Genomic DNA, 20,588 nt, shown 5'->3' with positions numbered 1-20,588 from the left:
ACTTTTCTCCACCTTTCTCTCAAAAACCCCTAGCTCTTTTTTGAAGATTGTGTCACTTATAACCAATTGACTCTCCTCTTATGTAACCCAATGTTCCCCAACCTTTGCTGCACATTGGAATCAGAGAGCTTTTAAATCTCCCAACGCTTGGGTAACACCCCAGCACAGTTAAATCACGATGTCTGGGGATGGAGCCAGGCATTAGCACATTTTTTTTTTTGAAGATCCCCAGGGCATTCTAATGTGAAAAATTGGGGAATGACTGCTATGAGCAACAGACTTTCTCCAAGCCACGCTAAGTACCCCTTCATCGACCTGCTGCATAATTTGCGGGGCCCAATGCAAAATGAAGATGCGGGACAAGTGTTTAAAAAAAAATCAAGAATTTCAGGACAGTAACAGCAGAGGGTGCAGACCCTGAGGCCAGCACGTTGGTCAGTGTTTTCTTCCCGCCTCATCTCTGAGGAGGTCAGTAGCTCTGTGCAGGATCCGTCCAGTGTCTTGGCTTCCCAGTCCCTTGACCTCCTTCACACCAACAAGATCTCCCTGTCCCCTTCAGGTGGCTCATCCGTGCAACCTCTGAGATCTGGATCTCAAGGCATCCCACACTGACCCCCAGGACCCGGCTTGGCTCCAATCTCCAAGCTTCGCCTCCAGGGGAGCCCTGCCCTCGGAGACCTCTGTTCCATCAACCCTACTGTATTTCCCTGATTATGAATTTCCGACCCTCTTGTGTCCTTTCTTCTGTCCTTAGAGGCCATAGCCCTACACTACAATCCTTTCCTTGCAAACATCTTTCCCTGTGCTGTGTGAGCCTGGCAAAACACCAACTTCCTCCACCAGCTGCACTAGGGACTGGACGATGCTGGGGGGAAACTGAAAGAGGCCGATTGTGCTGTCTTGACATTTATGACCACAGGTCTCATGTGGGCCTCCAACTCTGCTGGTCAATGCTGCCTAATTCCCTAATAAATTCACTTTCCCGTTCTGCGAGATGGCTATGCCTCCCTCAAGTTTCCTAACAGAATCCTTCTTGCTAATGACCTCAAGTCACTCATCCTTCAAAGAGAAAACAGTACCCTCAAGGAGAGCCACCCAACATCCTACAAGTGGAGCCATACACGCTGATGTTTAGATGATTACTATTGTATAAAAACGTGCTTTCATCTCTCTCTCTCCCAGCTTTAAAAACTCTTTTAAAAGAGTTCAAGTCATACAAAGTATGTTCTCGACTACCACAGAATTAAGAAATCAATAACAGCAAGATATCTGGATAATCCCCGAAGAGTTGGAAGCTAAAAAATATACTTCTAAATACCCTTGGTCAAAGAAGATGTCAAAAAGTAAATTAGAAGGTATTTTAAACTGATTGAAATTGAAAACACAACATATCAGTGTTTACGGGATGCCACTAACATAGTACAGAAAGGGAAATTAATAGCCCTTAATGTCTATATTAGAAAAGAAGATCTTAAATCAATGATCTCAGCTTCCATGGTTAAAAAAAAAAAAAAAAAACCCACAACACAAACCAACTAGAAAACCCAAAGTGAGAAGAGAGGAAATAAAGATTAGAATGGAAATATAACCAGAAAAAACAGAGAAACATATCAATGAAATCAAAAGCTTCTTCCTTAAGAAAATAAATAAGTAAATAGTTCTAACCAGAGAGATCAAGAAAAAGATATGAAAGACACAAAATACCAATATCAGGAATGAGAGAAGTGGTGTCACTCTTGATATTAAAAGGATGGATAAGGGCATATAATGAACGACTTCATGTCAGAGTCAACAACTTAGGTGATATACACAAATTTTTTGAAAAACATGAATTAAGCTCACTCAAGAAGAAACAAAATACCCGAATAGCCTTATATCTTTAAAATAGAGTTCCAAATAATCTTTAGGAGAAAAAAGAAAATACTAGGTGAGCCCCAGCAGGTGCCCACCTTCCTGACCTCACCTGTTGACTTGATGGAGAAAGTGGAGTCAAGGTGACAGACACAGGCAGCTCAGCCAACCTGTGCTTGGGTAGAGCTGAGTCATAATGAGATCGTAGCTCTCCATAAATCTAAAAGTCACTAATCAAGCACACTCAGATCAAATGCACTCAGATTACACTAAAGAAGGTGGGTGGGAGAGTTCTAATTGCTTGTCCACACCGCGACACACCTTTGGAGATTCATTTTCCGTTGAACTTTTTGGCCACAAATTTCACTTAGAGAAAAAAATGCATATATGTATCCTCCTTGGACAAACCTAAAATGCACACACTTAGCACCCGTAGGAGTTGTGTAAGATGAATAAAAACATTCCGGTAAGAGGCTTCACCCACAATGAGAGTTTCATAAACATTCTCTCCCACTTGGGGGCGCACACAGCTAGGATCCCACACAGCTAGGTACCCTGCCCACACCTGTAAATCTGTTCTTGGGACCTTATTTTCTCATTCCTCTCTTGAGTTTCTCTTAGACAAGGAATGAGATCTATGTCCTGAGAAGCAGTTACCGTGTCGAAATAATTTCACTGTAGTCAAGGAAAAAGCGAACATCCTCATTTTGCAGTGGATGACGGACGCACGCCCAAGAAAATTACTCAGCGCTTTTCTCCTTTTGGGGTTCTCCTACAATAGTTTCTTCAATCCAACTGCAAGGAATCTCTAGACCCTATCGACCCGTCACCGTCCCCTTTTGCTTTAGGGGAACAACGTCTCGACCCCGCAAACCACAGCTTGGCTCAAGAGGCGGGATCAAAAGAGGGCGCATCGCGGGGAGGGGGCGGACCCGGGAATGGGGCGTTACGAAACCTTCAGGAACAGACGGCCCCTCCTCGGAGGGGAGGGACCGAGGACCGGAGCCTTGTTCTCTGCAAGTCACAGCGCTGGATTCTAGAACACAGTTCTTCCTGGCTTCTCTGACTGTGGCCGGGCCTCCGCAGCGCGCGTCGCCCGTGGCCCACGGCCCGGTTCGCTCTTCACCCAACTGCCTCGCGCGCCCAGCACCTGGCCATGCCGTCCTACACCCGCGTGGCGCTGGTCACCGGGGCCAACAAGGGCATCGGCTTCGCCATCGCGCGCGACCTGTGCCGGCAGTTCCCGGGGGACGTGATGCTCACGGCGCGGGACGTGGAGCGGGGCCGGGCGGCCGTGCAGCAGCTACAGGCCGAGGGCCTGAGCCCGCGCTTCCACCAGCTGGACATCGACGATCTGCAGAGCATCCGCGCCCTGCGCGCCTTCCTGCGCAAGGAGTACGGGGGGCTCAACGTGCTGGTCAACAACGCGGGCATCGCCTTCAAGAGTAGGTGTGGGGGGCGGGAGGTCCCCGGGCGCTCCGAGGGTACCAGTGAGCCGCATACGCCCTCTACCCGCCCACTTAAGTTATGGAAGGCAGAGCCCGCCCCTCGGGATGCTCTCAGCTCTCGCCTCCCACGGCTGGTTCTCGCTTCCCACGGAGTCGCGGGAGCGGTTCGTTTAGCTCAAGACCCGCCCGGGCGCCGGGCACAGTGCGCCCCGCCCGCCTGCCGGCCTCTGCGGGCCCGAGCACGCAAGGGCTCAACCCAGGACCCTCCCAGGACAGACAGCTGCTGAGGTTTGCAAGAGAATCGGTCTCCTGCGAGGGGACCACGCCCTGCTAAGCTCATCAGCTTTCTAATGCAAGAAACATTTTCTCTGCGAACGGTCTCCAAACTCACTTTGGGCTTTCTCTTTCCTTGAAAGGGCGCATTCATAGATACGAGGAGGCATCTGCTCGGGACAGGAAGTGGATCTCGGGAGCACGATTAGTGCGCACGTGCACGCGCTAGTGGACTCGAGAGAGCTTCAATGGAGCTTTTTAATGGGGAGGTTTGATAGGCTCTGGCAAAAAGGAAGCAAGCGTGGTTCCCACCCCCAGGGAAGCTATGTTTGTTATCAAACATATATAAGTGTGGTCTGAAGTAGCACCTTCCTTTGGGGCCGGGGCGCGGGGCGCGGGAGGGGGGAGATCAAGGAGATTACTTACTCTTATTATTCGAGTAAGAAAGTTATCGATCTGCCATGTGCCGCGGGTAGAAATAAACAGGGCAGCCTCACTTACAACCTAGTGGGGAAGAGAAATCTAAGAGGCAGAGCGGAGGAAAACGAAGTATTGTGAAGCGTTAAGTCTTCATCCCCTTGGCCTTGGGCCCTCGGCAGCGCCCTGCACCTGCAACTCGGTCTGCAGGCTTTCTGGGAGCGCGGGCGGGGGCGGGGGCGATTGACAGCCCCCGGAGCCGACGGCTGGGGAATTGGTGGATAAATACCCGGCTTCCTGGAGGACACACGGAGGAACACTGACTTCAGCTGGAAGCTCTTGCCCCTCAGAGTGTGGGCTGTCGGCCAGCAGCGCCTGCCCCGCTGGACACTCGCTGGAATCGCAGAACCCCAGCCCCGCCACCACACGTGCTGCGTGATAATCTGCATTTTAACAGAATCCCCAGGTGCCTCCTATGCCCATCCAAGACTGTGAACTTTGATCACTGCTGCTCGGAGTGTGGCTCGCAGACCAGTAGCCGTGGCGTCACCTGGGAACTGGTGAGAAATGCAAATTGTGGAGCCTCACCCCGGACCTTCAGGATCCCAAACTCTGGGGGCGGGGCCCAGAATGCTGTGTTCCAACAGGTCCCGCAGGTGCTTCCCACACACGCTCCAAGTTTGAGAACCACGGATCTCGTGGTTTAAAAATTGTTTTAAAGGTAGTTTGTTTGGCGGACTTCCCTGGTGGCGCAGTGGTTAAGAATCCACCTGCCAATGCAGGGGATGCGGGTTCAAGCCCTGGTCCGGGAAGATCCCACGTGCCATGGAGCAACTAAGCCCGTGCGCCACAACTACCGAGCCTGTGCTCTAGAGCCCCCCACCCTCCGCCGCCGAGCCCGTGCTCCGCAACAAGAGAAGCCACCGCAATGAGAAGCCCGCGCACCGAACGGAAGAGTAGCCCCTGCTCGCTGCAACTAGAGAAAGCCCTCCCGCAGCAACGCAACTAGAGAAAGCCCTCCCGCAGCAACGAAGACCCAACGCAGCCAAAAATCAATAAACTTATTGTTTTTAAAGTTAGCTGATTTTGTCTTTCATTAGAGATAAGATCCACTTTGTCTTATGAATTTCAGGAGGAAATGCATCACTTTGTTTCCTTCTCTTTTTTGAAAGTTGATGATCCGACACCGTTTGACATTCAAGCTGAGATGACACTGAAGACAAACTTTTTTGCCACGAGAAATGTCTGCAGCGAATTACTGCCGATAGTGAAACCTCATGGTAAGTCCAGCTTTGTGGACTGTCAGGTTGCCTCCCCTCGGCAAGGCGTGACCCACCCCCCGGGGGGTGTGGCCGGGGGGCTGTCCCCCAGGAATCATCCAGGGGTGCTATTTCTCTGTAGGGGGAAAAATAGAAAACTGCATGATTTTCTCATAGTATCTGGCCCCTCATCCGAACATTTCAGCTTTATTGAAAGCTATGTATACCCCACTCCAAGCTTCTGGAAGCATTAATCCCCTTTCCCCCCAGAACTTGTATGTTTGTATGCAGGCAGGCATGAGCGAACTTAGGCGTATAGAGATGCATGTATGTTTAGATACCTGATTCATTTGAAGTTGATCCTTGTGTAGGAAGGAGATGGATCTAAATGTACCATTCTTCATATGGCTCCCCAGTTGTCCTCTCAACATTTATGAAAAGTTCATCTTCTCCCCCACCTCCAAAAAGAAAGATGTGTATGATACATGGTGATGCTCTTGGGTCCCAAGTCATGAAGTGAATCCTAGAAGGATAAGGTGTTTCAAGTCCCCAAAGGCCTCTTGCCTTTGAGCAACTTCAGTGAGTCTTTCTCAGTTCCCCAAGGTGGCCGGGCCTCACCCAGTTCACCTGGGGCTTGGGGAAAGTGTCTGTTCTCTCATTACTATGAATTTTCCTCTATTCCTTTCTTCTTGCACCAACCTTTGCCAAGCTGGTTCAGAGCATCCAAAAGAAACTTTTCTTTATTAGGAAATATCTTTCCCACACTTTCAAGTATTCAGTGAATAACTTTTATTACTTTTCCCACAAACATTTATTGAGCGCCTACCCTAATCCAGGCATTACCCTGGTGCTGGGAATACAGTGGTGAGTATTGTGGGCATGGACAGTCCGGTCCATGGAGCACAGAGTCCAGTGGGGAAGACCACTGCCGACAAACAAGCCTAGCTGTGTAAATTACAACTGTGCTGGGAGGTGGGGAGAGAAGGCTTGCTTCCCTGAGGATTTTCTTTCCCAAGAAATCAACTGTGATTCTTAGGAAGAAGAACTCTGTGATTCTTACAAGAAACATGCTTTTCTTAATTTAACATTTTGAAGAAAGATGATCTCCAGTGCAAAAATATTTAAATTTAAAAAGATGCATGGTGAGAGTCCCACCTGTCTGCCCCTCCCCATTCTCCACAGGTGATTCTTGTTACTGGTTTCTTAGTGGGATGGGATCATAGAAAGCTCACAGGTAGAGTTTCAGGTACTGGCTCATAGAAGCCTTGGGTCCAGGGGCATGGAGTTGGTGAGTGTCCAGGGTCAAGGGGATAGAATTTTTAAATGCAAATCTAAGCAAAAATAAATGTGTATATATATATATATTTGCTTCCCTTTTTACAAAAAAAAGAAAGGACATTAAGTATAACGTTTGCCACCTTGCTTTCTTCATTTACTATATCTGGGGCTCTTATTCTTTTTTACAGCTGTATAGTATTCCATTGTAGCTGTGTGTTTTACCAAGTATCATGAAATCTTCCTATGGATTTTAGAATCATAGAATTTGAAAGCTGCAAAGTATTGAAAACAACTTACATTTTTAAAGTACATTTATGGTATCTGTCTACACCTTCACTTTATAAAGAAGGAAACTGAGCCCCAGAGAAGTGAATACAGCCAGGTCGTAGTAGAGCTGGAAACAGTATCCCAGTTTCCTAACTTCACCCCTCAATCAAACCAGGATAATTAGTTCTAGTTAGGGAAGGATTATAGCACCAAATGATTGTGAACCAACCATTTTGAAAGGAAAGAAGTCTTTGGGGAGGGTGGGGCTCAGGGACCAACCCAGTGCTGGTGAATCACTGTCTTTAACCAGTTTTCTGTTACAGTAATTCCCAAAGCGGGAATCTTTGGTTTGCAACACATTGAGGATAGTGGTGACTTTTCAATAAACGTCACTCTGGAGGGCAAAACGCTGAGCATCACTGCCCCTTGGTTTGTAGGGAGTCGCTTCCTCCAGATTCAAAGCTGATTTAAAAGCCACTCTTTATTTGGCTTTATAATATCACTTTAAAGAAAGTTAACCCGCTTGCTTATTGGTTCAAGATTGAGTGAATAGGTTAAGCCACTAGGGGGAGCTACTTGCCCACTCTTGCCGGAACGCAGTAGGGGTTGTTTCCGGACCGTGGAGCCACCTGGACCTCAGCCAAGAGTGGTGGTGATGGTGTGGGCTGAGCCCTTTTCAGGGCTGATGGGGCCCATTTAGCTGTTGCAACTGTCACCCCTTGGCCTCTCCCCCAGGGGTGTGCCTTGAGATCCAAGAGGACGCCTCTTCCTCTTAGGAAGTTTTTTATTTCCATCGAAGGCATAGAGTAGCTCCTGTAATTTGTTTTTTCTTTTCTTTCCTCCTTTCTTGTTTGAATTTAATTCCTTGTAGCAGCCAAGCGTTTGAATACAAAGCTGCTTAGCAAGTAATGAAGAGCATAACTTCAGCAAAGCAGAATTCCTGGCCAAAATATTGAAGTGAATCTAATCATAAAAAAAAAAAAAAGCATGCCAATCCGAACTGGGGGAAATACTATAAAATAAAGGCTTAGAGTCTTTAAAAAGATCACTGTCAACTGCTCTAGTGTAAATAGACTAAAGAGATAGGACAACTAAATACAATCCATTTATCCCTCCAGCGTCCATGCAATCCATTGGACCCAGGATGAAAACAAACAAAAAACCTATAAAGGAAGATTATTGAGACAATTAGGGACGTTTGCATATGGACTATAGTTTAGATAATAGTGTTGTACGATGATTAATGTGATCACATTTGCGGTTATGGAAGAGAATGCCCTTCTGTATACTACAGTGTTTTAAGGTGAAGGTTTATGGTATCTGCCTACAATTAAGAGAAAGATAGAAAGCAAATGTGGCAAAATGTTGACAGTTGGTGAACTCAGCTGAAGGGTATATATATGGGTGTTTATTAAACCATTCTTGCAACTTCTCTGTAGGTTGCAAAGTTTTTCAAAGTTAAAAGTTGGGAAAAAGGGCACCCCTGGTGGTGCAATGGTTGGGAGTCCACCTGCCGATGCAGGGGACACGGGTTCGTGGCCCGGTCCGGGAAGATCCCACATGCCGCGGAGCAGCTGGGCCCCTGAGCCATGGCCGCTGAGCCTGCGCGTCCAGAGCCTGTGCTCCGCAACGGGAGAGGCCACAACAGTGAGAGGCCCGCGTACCGCACAAAAAAAAAAAAAAAAAAGTTGGGAAAGAACTATGTTATTACCAGAGAGAGACAGACAGAAGGAAGGAAGGAAATAATATACTGAAGAGTCTTGGGTCCCTGCGGGCTATGTGAGATGCTTATGTACAAGGACAGAGTGAGGGCATCTCCGTATGGGGCTGGGCCCACAAGAATCTCCCAGCATGTACACACCCCACCAACAAATGTGTACCTGTGGTGAATGCGACTCAGAAAATGAAATGAAATCCAATTATCCTGTTGGATGCAAAGAATATGGATTCAGTATAATATGTGAGAAAATAACCCCCCAAATTTGGTGCTTTTTGATGTTGGACAGAATGTGTAAATTCACACGGTCACTGGTTTGGGGATTTCTATCAATGCTTCAAATTATTTTCTAGTTTTTGGCCTTCATATTTTATTTTATGGACAGATCTGTCTCATTAGTAGCTGTGAATCATTGCTAATATGAATATTAACTCACTAATTATATTTAATTATTTGTTAACTATGGGCTAAAAAAAGGAATGAAAATCAAAACTGGGATGGAGAATCAACCCATTCCACATGTGAAAGTATCCATCATTAAGGATAGACAAGGGTCATTGGCAAGGGATTGCTTAAACCTGATTTTGGCACTCAGGGGTACAGAGGTGGCCCCAGGACCCTAGGAAATAATCTAAGGGTGAGGGCGCTGTCCCCCGGAAAGCAAGTTCACAAGTACCTGGAAATGTGTGTGTGTGTGTAGGAGGGTGTGTTTTATAAAACTACCTGGTGATTCTGCTACAGACCTACCTTCTGCTCACCTAATGAATCACTGCTCTTTAGCCCCTGTTATTGACAGAAATGTGTTCTTCCTTTTGGGAGAACAAAGGACAAAAAGTTAAAACCCACTGGTGCATTCTTGAGGCATTTTTGAATACCTTTGGAGGTTTTTTTTTAATGCCTTCTAGAATCTTTATTTTTTTAAAAGGGCTTAAAATGCTTGGCTATTTATTTATTTATTAGAATCTTTTTTTTTTTTTTTTTTTTTTGCGGTACGCGGGCCTCTCACTGTTGTGGCCTCTCCTGTTGCGGAGCACAGGCTCCGGACGCGCAGGCTCAGCGGCCATGGCTCACGGGCCCAGCCGCTCCGCGGCATGTGGGATCCTCCCGGACCGGGGCACGAACCCATGTCCCCTGCATCGGCAGGCGGACTGTCAACGAATGCGCCACCAGGGAAGCCCTAGAATCATTTTTTAAATCAGCAATTACACCTGCCCCATGACTCAATCATGTTTGTCAGTAGTCAACCAACGATTGTTTATTTGTGACATGCTTCTATATTTTTCTTATTCTGTTTCAGGCAGAGTGGTGAATGTCAGTAGTTTACAGGGTTCCAAAGCCCTTGAAAACTGCAGCGAAGATCTGCAGGAGAAGTTCCGATGTAAGACACTCACAGAGGAAGACCTGGTGGAGCTCATGAAAAAGTTCGTGGAGGACACGAAAAATGAGGTTCATGAGAGGGAGGGCTGGCCCAACTCTGCTTATGGGGTGTCCAAACTGGGGGTCACGGTCTTATCGAGAATCCTGGCCCAGCGTCTGGATGAGAAGAGACGAGCGGACAGGATTCTGCTGAACGCATGCTGCCCCGGGTGGGTGAAGACGGACATGGTGGGAGCTCACGGCTCCAGGACCGTGGAGGAGGGGGCTGAGACTCCCGTCTACTTGGCCCTCCTGCCTCCAGATGCCACCGGGCCTCACGGGCAGCTAGTCCGGGACAAAGTCGTCCAAACCTGGTGAATGTCTGCTTTGGCACTTGAGGCTTAATAAATGTTTGGGGAATGAATGAATTCTGGTGTTGTAGTCCGATTCTGTTTCTGTCCTTGCGGGGCATTGATGAGAAAGTGTCTAGTTCTGGGACTTTCCTGGTGGCGCAGTGGTTAAGAATCTGCCTGCCAATGCAGGGGACATGGGTTCGAGCCCTGGTCCGGAAGATCCCACATGCCGCGGAGCAACTAAGCCCCTGCGCCACAACTACTGAAGCCCGCACACCTAGAGCCCGTGCTCTGCAACAAGAGAAGCCACCGCAATGAGAAGCCCGTGCACCGCAACGAAGTGTAGCCCCTGCTCACCACAACTAGAAAAAGCGCGCACACAGCAACAAAGACCCAACACAGCCCAAAATAAATAAATCAATTTATTTTTTTTAGAAAAAGGAAAGTGTCTAGTTCTGGAATGGAGCTGAGCAATTTTGCTCTGCCCAAGCTCTAGCCTGAGAGGGAGATGCACATAGTCCGGTGGTTCTCGAATATTAGAGGGCAGCCCAATCACTTGGAGGGTGTGTTAAAACATTGCCTGGAATTGGGGCCCAAGAGTGGGCATTTCTATCAAGTTCCCAGGTGCTGCTGGTATTGGGATGGCACTTAGAGAACAACTAGCCTCCTGAGAGGTCCCAGGGCTGCAGAGCGGGTCCCAGCCACGTTCCAGGTGTCCCTTGCTGTTTCCAGGTTGTCGACTCTATAAGCATGGTGATTTATCCTGTTTCCTTAGTTCTGCAACCCTGCTTTATATCTCATTCTGTTTTCCTACATGTGAGTACATTGAAATAGGTTCTTACACTCATGAAGTTGTGTGGCTTGAGGGACTTGGGAGGAATGTCCTTATTTTGTTGGGTTATGGTTTCTTCCGTAATAGGTTTTCCGTTTGGGTTTTGCATCCTGTGTTCTTCCCAGAACGTTTGCAAGGTTGCCCTGCCACTCTTCATCTAGTTCATGCCTGGGCAACTTTGTCCAGACCATCTCTTTGCTCTGACACATGCAGATATTTTCTCCTTAGCCTATTCTGCTCCCCTGTAAGATACAGCCCAGGGTGGTTCTTCAGATGCCCCTCCCTGGGCCCCTTTTGCGGTCTCTCTGACAACAGGCAACTCCACTGCTTTCAAATGAGACTGGTTTTGCAAGCAGCCTCCTGCGTTCTGGTTATACCCTGCAGAAAAAAGACCTGGCGACCAAAGGTTCTTACAAAAGACAAGAAATATACTTGCAAAGAAAGTTTGCAAGGGAGTCAAGACTTCAGAAGGAATGGGTAGCCAAACAACAAAAATGCAACAGGGGGCTTCCCTGGTGTCGCAGTGGTTGAGTCTGCCTACCGATGCAGGGGACACGGGTTCGTGCCCCGGTCCGGGGTGATCCCACATGCCACGGAGCGGCTGGGCCCATGAGCCATGGCCGCTGAGCCTGCGCGTCTGGAGCCTGTGCTCCGCAACGGGAGAGGCCACAACAGTGAGAGGCCCGCGTACTGCAAAAAAAAAAAAAAAGATAAAGAAAAGCAGCTACAGCGTGGTCCAAAGAGAGATGGCCCCTCTTCTCACAGTGACATCCATTCCCCAGCTTCAGACCATCCCTGATATCCTAGGTTCTAAGAGATGCTCTAAGAAACTCTTGTATCCTTTAAAGAAGTTTCCCTTTTCCTTAAGCTGGTCTGAAGTGACTTACTGTTGCTTGCAACCAAAAGGAATCTAACGAACAGAAGTGCATAAAAATGTTTCATAGTATGCTGTAAAGGCAAAAATATCATGAAGTGAGAACCCATGGCGTGCTAGTCCATATGTCACGCTTAATACTTTCCTGACATTGTTTTATTTATTTATTTTTTTGCCGTACGCGGGCCTCTCACTGTTGTGGCCTCTCCCGTTGCGGAGCACAGACTCCGGACACGCAGGCTCAGCGGCCATGGCTCACAGGCCCAGCCGCTCTGCGGCATATGGGATCCTCCCGGACTGGGGCACAAACCCGCATCCCCTGCATCGGCAGGCGGACTCTCAACCACTGCGCCACCAGGGAAGCCCCTGACATTGTTTTACATAATTCTCACAACAGTCCTTTGAGGTAGGGATTAATGTCATTTTTTCAAGTGAGGAAATAAAGGCTTGGAGAGGCTGATTAACTTATTCAAGATCACACAACTAAGAGCCAAGAGTCAGAATTGTATCCAGGACTGTCTGACAGAAAACTTCCTTGGTGCCTAGCACTTGGTACATCCAGCTTCACTATGACGAGTCTAAAGACCACAGGCAACTCCCCTGGTGTAAAAATTAAGGAAGATGATACATTGAATCTAAGGGATTTGTAAGCCATATGGTTATTAGATCCCCAAACCAGCCTCTGTGTGAACTTTTCCATAAAGTAGATACATGAAATACGGTCTTAAAGTGACATATTTTATGATTTATTTATTTGGCCCTGCCACATGGCATGTGGGATCTTAGTTCCCCAACCAGGGATCGACCCTGCACCCTCTGCAGTGAAAGTGTGGAGTCCTAACTGCTGGACTGCCAGGGAATTCCCTAAAGTGGCATATTTTAAATGGATTATCTCATGCGTGTTTTTAGGCACCAAATGGTGCCGAGATCCCATCCACATCAGCTTCTCTGTGATACACTTTTCTAGGTTGACACCCGTGTGGGAAACCCACACACAGCATCAGCTTTAGACCTGGTCTGTAGACTGTGCCCTCACCTACTGAACTGTAACAGGATTGTGACAGCCCAAGAGCCCAAACAGTCATCCTGACAAAGGTTTACTCGTTACTGCAAGTCAACCGCAAAGTGGGAACAGCATCAACTTCAGAACTAGGCAAGATTTCTACAAAGATGGGTGGAGAAGAGACGGGCTTGGAGGGTCACCAGTATCTGCACACGGAAACTCAGAATGAGTTTCCCTGGGCCAATCTTCCTGACAGGTGGGCCAGCCTGACCCATTTCCTCTGATTTACACTGCTTTCTTCACTCTCAGAAGGGGTAAAATTCTGATTTAAATTAAATCTGAAGTGCCCTAATTAGTTTGAGTATTATTATGCAAGGAACCTATGTTATTTACTGTCTTAAACAGATGAACACAGCTCAGTACATCAAGGGTGACAAGACAGCTTGACCCAAGTAAACAGATCCTTGTAATAATAAACTTAAATCTTAGTGCTGTACATTTACATATAATCCTGATTATAAATGGAGTTCTTTTAAGGGTTTACACTACCCTTATTTGTCAAAGTTAATTTATATTAACCTCCCACACACCTGGCATTCTTCAGAGCTAGGTGACCTAACTATAAGGGAAGTGTTTTATTTTATATAAATGCACTAGGACAAAGTTGTACATGGTGGTTTTGGCACAAACTGATTCTCTCTCCTTAATGGTGGGTATAAGCAGTTCTTTTATCTCTGTTAGTTCAATGCCATGTGCAGTGTGGCTAGGATTTGAGAAACCTAAAAAAAAAGAAACACCTGTTTGTCAACTTTGTTTTTGTAAAAATGGAGCTTATCGCATCTTCATTAGGAAATCAATTTTCATGAAATTAATTCTTTGTCTTGCAAATGCTCAATCCTTTAGTTTTCTTCTGTTTTTACTTTAAGACCATTCCTATAATTGACCATTAGAGGATTTACATCTGGGACACTTGGTATATGCCAATTGGGTGGAGATGGAATCAGAATCAGAAGCCTGGCTGGTGAGAGGTCCAGCATCCCAAACTATTAAAACATTCTTGCTGTTTGGGGGGAGGTGATAGATCCCCTCGGGAATCTGATACAAACTCTATACTCTTTCTCCAGAAACATACGTAAACACAAAATATTCTACACAATTTCAACGTGTTCATGGACTCCCCACTCCCACCCCCCCAAACTCTTTCATGGATGGCCTAGCATTTATGAGCCCCAAACTAGGTCTGAAAATTCCCAGGGGACAGTGAGGGGTTAAATTGTTAGAGGCTTCCATAGAAATCGCAACCTCAATCAACAGGTGCCACTGTTTTGGTTGGCTGGGAGCCTGAGCTGGTGCAATCAGGATGCTCAGGTGAAATTTGCCTGAGTCCCATCATCAGGTGCTTCTCGCTCTGCAGCTGTCAGGCCAGGTTGGGTGCATCTGGACTGTCCAGGTCCGAAGGCTCCTGAGGATGACAGGAAGGGGTTAGAGTTTATCTGGAAACATGAATGCTCTTTGGACTTGATGTGAGGTCTCCTTCTGAGCCAGAGCCCACATTAAGAAGCTCATTCCAGGAATTATCCACCTCGTCTTCTCAGATGCCAAAGGTCGGAAAAGTGCGGCCTGTGGGGCCGGCGCACCTTACCAGGGTCCCCAAACCTCCAGCGGCCCGAGCGTGTACAGAAGGGTTCATTTCGCTTCCTCCCCAAGAGTTTGGGTGTAGTCCCGATGGCCAAGTGCCATGGAGCCCACCTTTCTCGGGTCCATCGGTTCTCCTTGTCTGTAACTCCAAACCTCTCCTTGGGCCGGCTGATTCACTGACCGACGTCCCCTTCCATTTGGGTGTGTCGGGGGAAGGCCCAGATGAAAGGCGGAGCCAAACCTCCCCCCAACCGGTGCGATGTCTCCCCAGAAGCAGACCCGCGGCAAGGGCAGGAGCTAGTCGTTCTCGTTGAGAGCGACGACCGCCGCCGGGAAGCTGCGGGTGACTTGAGGTGGGAGCCCTGCGCTCTGGAGTCCGCGTTCAGGACCCGCCCCCGCGCGCTGAGGACCCGCCCCCGGGACCCACCCCTCCAGCCGAGCCTCCTGGTCCCGCCCCCCAAGCCAAGGGCCCGTCTTCCGGGCCCTGCCCCGAGCGTCGAGGACACTCCCCGGCCTCTGCCCCACTCACCGAGCGCTCTCCCTTAGCCACGCCCCCCACGCGCAGAGGGCCCGCCTCTCCGCCCTGCCTCGCCCCGTCCGCAGAGAAGCCCCACCTTTGGCCACGCCCCTATACGCCAAGGGCCCGCCTCCCGGCCCAGCCCTTCTAGGCTCCTCCCCACGCACCGAGGGCCCGCCCTTGTCCCCGCCCCCAAGCGTCTAAGATCCGTCCCCCCCGGCCCGCCCAGTGTCCTGGAGCCGCGGCCGCTGCGGCTCGGGAGCTGCGCTTCCTCCTATGTTCCGGCTGCCGGCCGCGCCGCAGCTGCCGATCGTTTAACCCTTGGCGTCCAGCTCGGCTCCTCCGCGCCTCCCGTGGGCGCGCCCGCTGAGAAAGGCCGCCGCCGCCGGTAAGTCAGGCCGGAGCCTTCGGCCGCCAGGCGAAGCCGAGGGAGCCGGGGCGTCTCCTCTTGCGGGTCCGTGAGCGGCAGGTGCTTCCTCTCCGGGTGCACAGGGTTCGGGCGGCGCCTTGGAGGCGGGCCTGGTGTGCAGGTGGCTCCCCCGAGCGCTGCCGGGGCCCGCCGGCGCTCACTGCTGCAGTGCGGGGGCGGCCCTAGCGAGGCCGCTAGTGGGCGTGGGCTCCGGCCCCGGCCCCGCAAGGGACAGCCCGGGAGGCTAAGCGGGGTCCCCTCCCAGTTCCCCCGGCTCCCCGCAGCGAAGGAAGAGCGGCCGGGCCCGGCGTGGCCTCTCGTCCGGCAGGTGGAGGTCAGGTGGGTCACGGCCCGGCCGCCCCTCACCGCGGCCGGCGGATGCCGAAGCCGCGGCTTTGTTTGCTCGAGGTCCTGGTCGGGGAGCAGGGCTAGGGATCGAGACCTTTATAAGTTGAAGGCTTTCCTGTTAAGGGAAGACCCCCCAAGTCTTCCCGACTGTCCGCAGGAGAAGGGATCCCAGCCGTAGTGCGCGCTCAGCCTCCTGGCCCCTCCGTCTTGCAGGATTGCCAGCTGCTGCCTTCCTGGATGGTCTTTTACCAACTCAGTGCCGCTGCTTATGGAGTCTGTTACCCTCAGGTGTTTCCCTAACCTGGGACAGCTGCCCTACACTTGGGAGAATCTTTGCAGCATATTTTGGTAAGGCAGTGGAGGCGCTCCTCTGCCCCCAAGGCTTTCTCCCATTATGTATCTTACATTTTTGCCACCTCAATTTAATTACCACTCTGAAAGACCCGATTCAAAATCACGTGCCTCCTTGATTAAACCACTTGCAGATGAGTGTTTCTGTGCTGTTACTGAGGATCATTATCTACTGATAAGTGTTCTGGCTCAAGGGAGGGTGACTGACACTTTTCACTCACCTATGTTTTCATTTAACTCAGAAACGGTCCTTCGTGTAAACATCTTTAATACTAACTTCTTTTGGATCTAGACAGTTGATTTTTCACTCCAACTTGTTTTCCTAAGAAATTAAGAATGGTTAAGGTGAGAGATCCCCAGCTGACATTTTCCGTTTTCTGGCGGATTCATCTGGTCTGATACGCCTGTTTATACGACTACTCCTTTGGGTGTAATTGTTAGGAGGCTGTAGAACTCTATCAGTCTTACTGAGCTATTGAGTCTCTCACAGAAAAGGTATCCAGAGTAGATTGCAAAAACCTTGTCAAAAGAGGTCTATAAGGGCTGCACTATTAATTTTACCTGTAGCTTAATGTAGTCGAGGCTCTGTGGCACCTGGCTGGCCTGAGCTGGAATCCTAATTCTGCCAGTTGCTCGCTATGTGACCCCAGCAATTTTCTGGAGTGCCTGATTCCCAGTATCCTCACCTGGAGGCTGATAATACCCATCTCTTAGGACTCTTGTGTGTTGCATGAGAGAAATACATGCAGAAATGATGGATTTGCCAAGCCCCCCCCCCCAGAAGACTCGCTTACTAGCATAGTAACAAGTGCCCCATATTTTGAAATAAAAGAGCTTGCATATTTCCAAACTTCTCACCAGTGCTGTTAGTTACATTGAATAGTACTTTCTTCTTACAGCCAACCATAACATTGAACTGCTCCAGTTACCTGCTCTTACCGGGCTGACGCCTTCCTAACCGTGAGCAGTGGTACCCCTCTGCCACCTCCCCTCCTAAACACATGTTATCGCTGACAAGGCTCTCTTCCTGCTAACAAGCGCCCACACCTGTGGACTTTGAGGACGTCTCTGCTGGTAGCTGGGCTTCCTCTGCCCTTCTTGCCAGCATCGCTCTGTTACATCAGCCCACCCTCCATCACTGTGCCGCGTTAAATTGAAATTACATGTTTAGGTATTTCCTCTTTTATTAGGCTCTGAACTGTGAGAGTAGAACCCTGCCTTGTTCATGTTTCTTTCTCCAGTGCGTAGACACCTAATACAGTGAACAGACTGCATGGAGTATTGCAGTGGTTCAGAGACACGGGATTTCAGACCTGTACATTTCCTGGAATTAAAAAAAAAAAAACTTATGGACTGTAAGGATGTACTAATGTCTTATCTCTTTACTTGGCAAAACAAACTACACCTCTCCTTACCATCCTTGATATTTTCAAAAAGTATGAAGGCTATTATTTCAGAAAAAGGGGCAGGCCTTTCCAAGAATGAGCAGGCGATCTTACTGTGTGCCTATGCATAGCACAGTATATTTTTGCAGAGAGGCCCAGCATGTGCAAAGGCTCTGTGGTAGAATGAGTTGTCTTAGGACAAGCAGAGTGCCTTGAGGAGAGTCAGGTGGAGCCTTGTAGGCCACAGAGTGGGGTGGGGGGAGTGTGGACTTACTGTAGGCTTAATGGGAAGAGTTTAAACATGGTGGGGAAGTGCTTTATGTTTTAAGAGGACTTGGAGTGCTGTGTGAAAGTACACTGGAGAGGGGCAAGAGTGAAGGAGAACGCTTAGGAAGCTTCTGCAGCAGGCTTGCAGGAGAAAGGTGGCTTGCACAGTGGAGAGTCCACGGGTATTTTGGAAGAAGAGCCAACGGGACTTGGGTTGAGTGTGACAGGTGAAGAGAAGGAAGAGTCCAGGACAATGTTGAAGTTCCCATAGATGGCGGGGCCACTTTCTGAGGAAAAGAAGACTGGAGAAGGAGCAGGTTGAGCAGATAGAATCAAGAGTAGAGGGTTTTTTAACACGGAAGCAACTTAAATGTCCACTGACGGATGAATGTATAAAGAAGATATGGTGTATATACATGCAATGGAATATTACGCAGCCATAGAAAAGAGTGAAATAATGCCATTTTTAGCAACATGGATGGACCTAGAGATTATCATACTAAGTGAAGTAAGTCAGAAAGAGACAAATACTATATGATATCACTTCTATGTGGAACCTAAAATATGACACAAATGAACTTATCTACGAATCAGAAACAGACTCACAGACATAGAGAACAGACTTGTGGTTGCCAAGGGGGAGGGGAGGTAGGGGAGGGATGGGGTGGGAGTTTGGGATTAGCAGATGCAAACTATTATATATAGAATGGATAAACAATAAGGTCCTACTGTATAACACCGGGATCTATATTCCATATCCTGTAATAAACTATATTGGAAAAGAAGAAACAAAGAGGGTTTTTCAAAAACAGTGTTATTGAGGTATAATTTACAGACCATAAAATTCATTCATTGAAATATACTGTTCAGTGATGTTTAGTAAATTTACAGAGGTGTGCAAACATCCCATAATCTAATTTTAGCACATTTCCATTACCCCCCAAAAGAACGCTTGTGCCCATTTGCAGATACTCCCCTGTTCGTACTCCCCACCCTAGGCAACTACTATCTAATCTACTTGCATCTCTACAGATTGGCCTATTCTGGGCATTTCATATAGATGGAATCATACAATATGTGGCCTTTTATGACTGGCTTCTTCCCCTAAGCTTGTAATTTGCAGGTTCATCCACCCCGTCACATGTTTCAGGACTCTGTTCCTTCTCATTGCTGAATAGCGTGCCATCGTGTGGCTAGACCACGTTTTGTTGATGGACACTCGAGTGTCTAGTTTGGGATGCACCTGGCTTGAGACACGCATGCCATATCCGGGTGGAGAAGTCAAGGAAACACTTGCATGAATTTGGGCCTTGGAGGGGGAGGTTCGGGAGGTTATAAATCTGTGGGTCATGAGCATGAAGATGGTATTTGTTAGTTAAAGGAATGGAGAGATCATTGAGGGTGGAGAGAGAGAGAGAAGGCCCAAGCTAGGTGCCTGGGAATGCCAACATTTGGCAGTCGTGTAGAGGAGGATGGGCCTGCAGAGAAGGTACAGCAGAGATGTCGGTGGGCCAGAGGAGTGTGGGCAGACAGGAGGCTGTTTGGAGAAGGAGGAAGTGGCCTGCTGCACCGTCCTCCTGAGAGGTGAATGAGGAAACAGGGTCCACTGACGTTGGCAGCTTGAAAGTTGTGTTGGCCTTAAGAAGACCGCAATGGGCCCAGAGCAATCGGAAAGTGAAGCAGAAGATATCATGGGAGTCTTACGACCTCACTGTGGCCAATAAATGAAAGATTGAGGGTTAAACATCACGTTGTCCCTGCAGTTCAGTTTCTTCCATCTGCGATATCTGGCTTTTTATTTGACTGACTACATGCAGCTCGGTTAGCCAACTAACTCCAACTCAGGGAATTTAATCATGTCACCATTGCTCCGTATTTCTCTCTCCTTTCAGACCACGTCCTAGTGAGATATTACTTAGGTTCATAAATCAAACAGGATTGTGTTTGGTTGTGAGTAACAGAAAACTTGATTGAACGGCGGCTTAAACAAATTAGCTCTTATGTGCAGAAAACAGTAAGTCCAGGGGCAGAGTGTCCAGGGTTGGTATGGGACCTTCTTAAAGCCATCTGGGGCCTCAACTGCTCTGTCCTTCCACTTATGCAGGGAAGTCGTGCCTTAAAGATGGCTCTTTCCTCGTGGTTGCAAAATGTGGCTTCAGCTCCAGCATCAAACCTTTGTTTCGGGCAGAAAGAAGGGGAAAGGTGGAGGACAACAGGCCAGAAGAGTCCCCCACCAGCAGTTCTATTTGTCCAGCACTGTCATACGGCCACCTAGCTGTAAGGGAGGCTGGGAACTATAGTGCCGCCCTGAGCAAAATGAGGGTTCTCTTAGTGTGGAAAAGGGGGCAAGGAATTTGGTGTGGGTGCCTGCCACACTTTAAATAGATCTTAATCAGATGAAGACTAGAGAAGGGAGGCAAGTGGAAACCCTAAGGCATCACTTTTGAGAAAACATTGGAGTATGGAGCTTGGTGACAAGTCTAGAGAACGATTTGACATTTCCACGCCTTGTGGAGTGCTTTTCAGAGCTGTAACTTGTTTGAATAGACTGATGGCTTGACCTTCAGATTTTTTTTTTTTAAATGAAGGAGTAAAAACAAAACTTAAGCATGTATTTCTATATGTTATAATGTATAAATGGTGGATGTTTTCAAAAAGGCAAATCTGCAGCATCTCATGTTTCCTTTTGTCACATTGGGGATGAGAAGAAAAGGAAATGGTTGCTGTTGGCATCGGGCTCAGGTA

The 20,588-nt window shown here is 48.4% G+C and overlaps 2 protein-coding genes and 1 long non-coding RNA gene across 9 annotated transcripts in view; 2 read left to right on the top strand and 1 right to left on the bottom strand.

Annotated features, from left to right (window-relative positions):
- Nucleotides 1-2,808: 2,808 nt before the first annotated feature.
- Nucleotides 2,809-10,294, top strand: LOC115865808 (carbonyl reductase [NADPH] 3). Its single transcript, XM_030880854.3, has 3 exons — nucleotides 2,809-3,296; nucleotides 5,162-5,269; nucleotides 9,808-10,294. The coding sequence occupies exons 1-3, from the start codon at nucleotides 3,008-3,010 to the stop codon at nucleotides 10,242-10,244; spliced, it is 834 nt and encodes a 277-aa protein (XP_030736714.1). The 5' UTR covers nucleotides 2,809-3,007; the 3' UTR covers nucleotides 10,245-10,294.
- A 3,388-nt stretch (nucleotides 10,295-13,682) lies between these two features.
- Nucleotides 13,683-14,725, bottom strand: LOC138842654 (uncharacterized). The gene is made up of 3 exons (XR_011377375.1): nucleotides 14,678-14,725; nucleotides 14,231-14,390; nucleotides 13,683-13,707 (listed from the first exon to the last, which is right to left on the bottom strand). It is a non-coding gene; the product is annotated as an uncharacterized lncRNA (long non-coding RNA).
- A 581-nt stretch (nucleotides 14,726-15,306) lies between these two features.
- Nucleotides 15,307-20,588, top strand: part of DOP1B (DOP1 leucine zipper like protein B) — a 109,965-nt gene continuing 104,683 nt past the window's right edge. For all 7 annotated transcript variants that reach the window (XR_009563659.1, XR_009563658.1, XR_009563661.1 and 4 more), the window contains exon 1: nucleotides 15,307-15,471. The gene's annotated coding sequence lies outside the window, so the exon portion shown is untranslated. The remainder of the gene's footprint in view (nucleotides 15,472-20,588) is intronic.

This window comes from Globicephala melas, chromosome 4 (genome assembly GCF_963455315.2).
Source record: "Globicephala melas chromosome 4, mGloMel1.2, whole genome shotgun sequence".
NCBI lineage: Eukaryota > Metazoa > Chordata > Mammalia > Artiodactyla > Delphinidae > Globicephala > Globicephala melas.
The sequence above is the reverse complement of the archived record's forward strand: the minus strand, read 5'-3'. Positions and strand labels throughout refer to the sequence as shown.

Coding starts and splice junctions, on each gene's coding strand:
- LOC115865808 (XM_030880854.3), top strand. CDS start 3,008: ATGCCGTCCTACACCCGCGTGGCGCTGGTCACCGGGGCCAACAAGGGC. Junction 3,297..5,161: donor CGCGGGCATCGCCTTCAAGA/GTAGGTGTGGGG, acceptor CTTTTTTGAAAG/TTGATGATCCGACACCGTTT. Junction 5,270..9,807: donor GCCGATAGTGAAACCTCATG/GTAAGTCCAGCT, acceptor ATTCTGTTTCAG/GCAGAGTGGTGAATGTCAGT.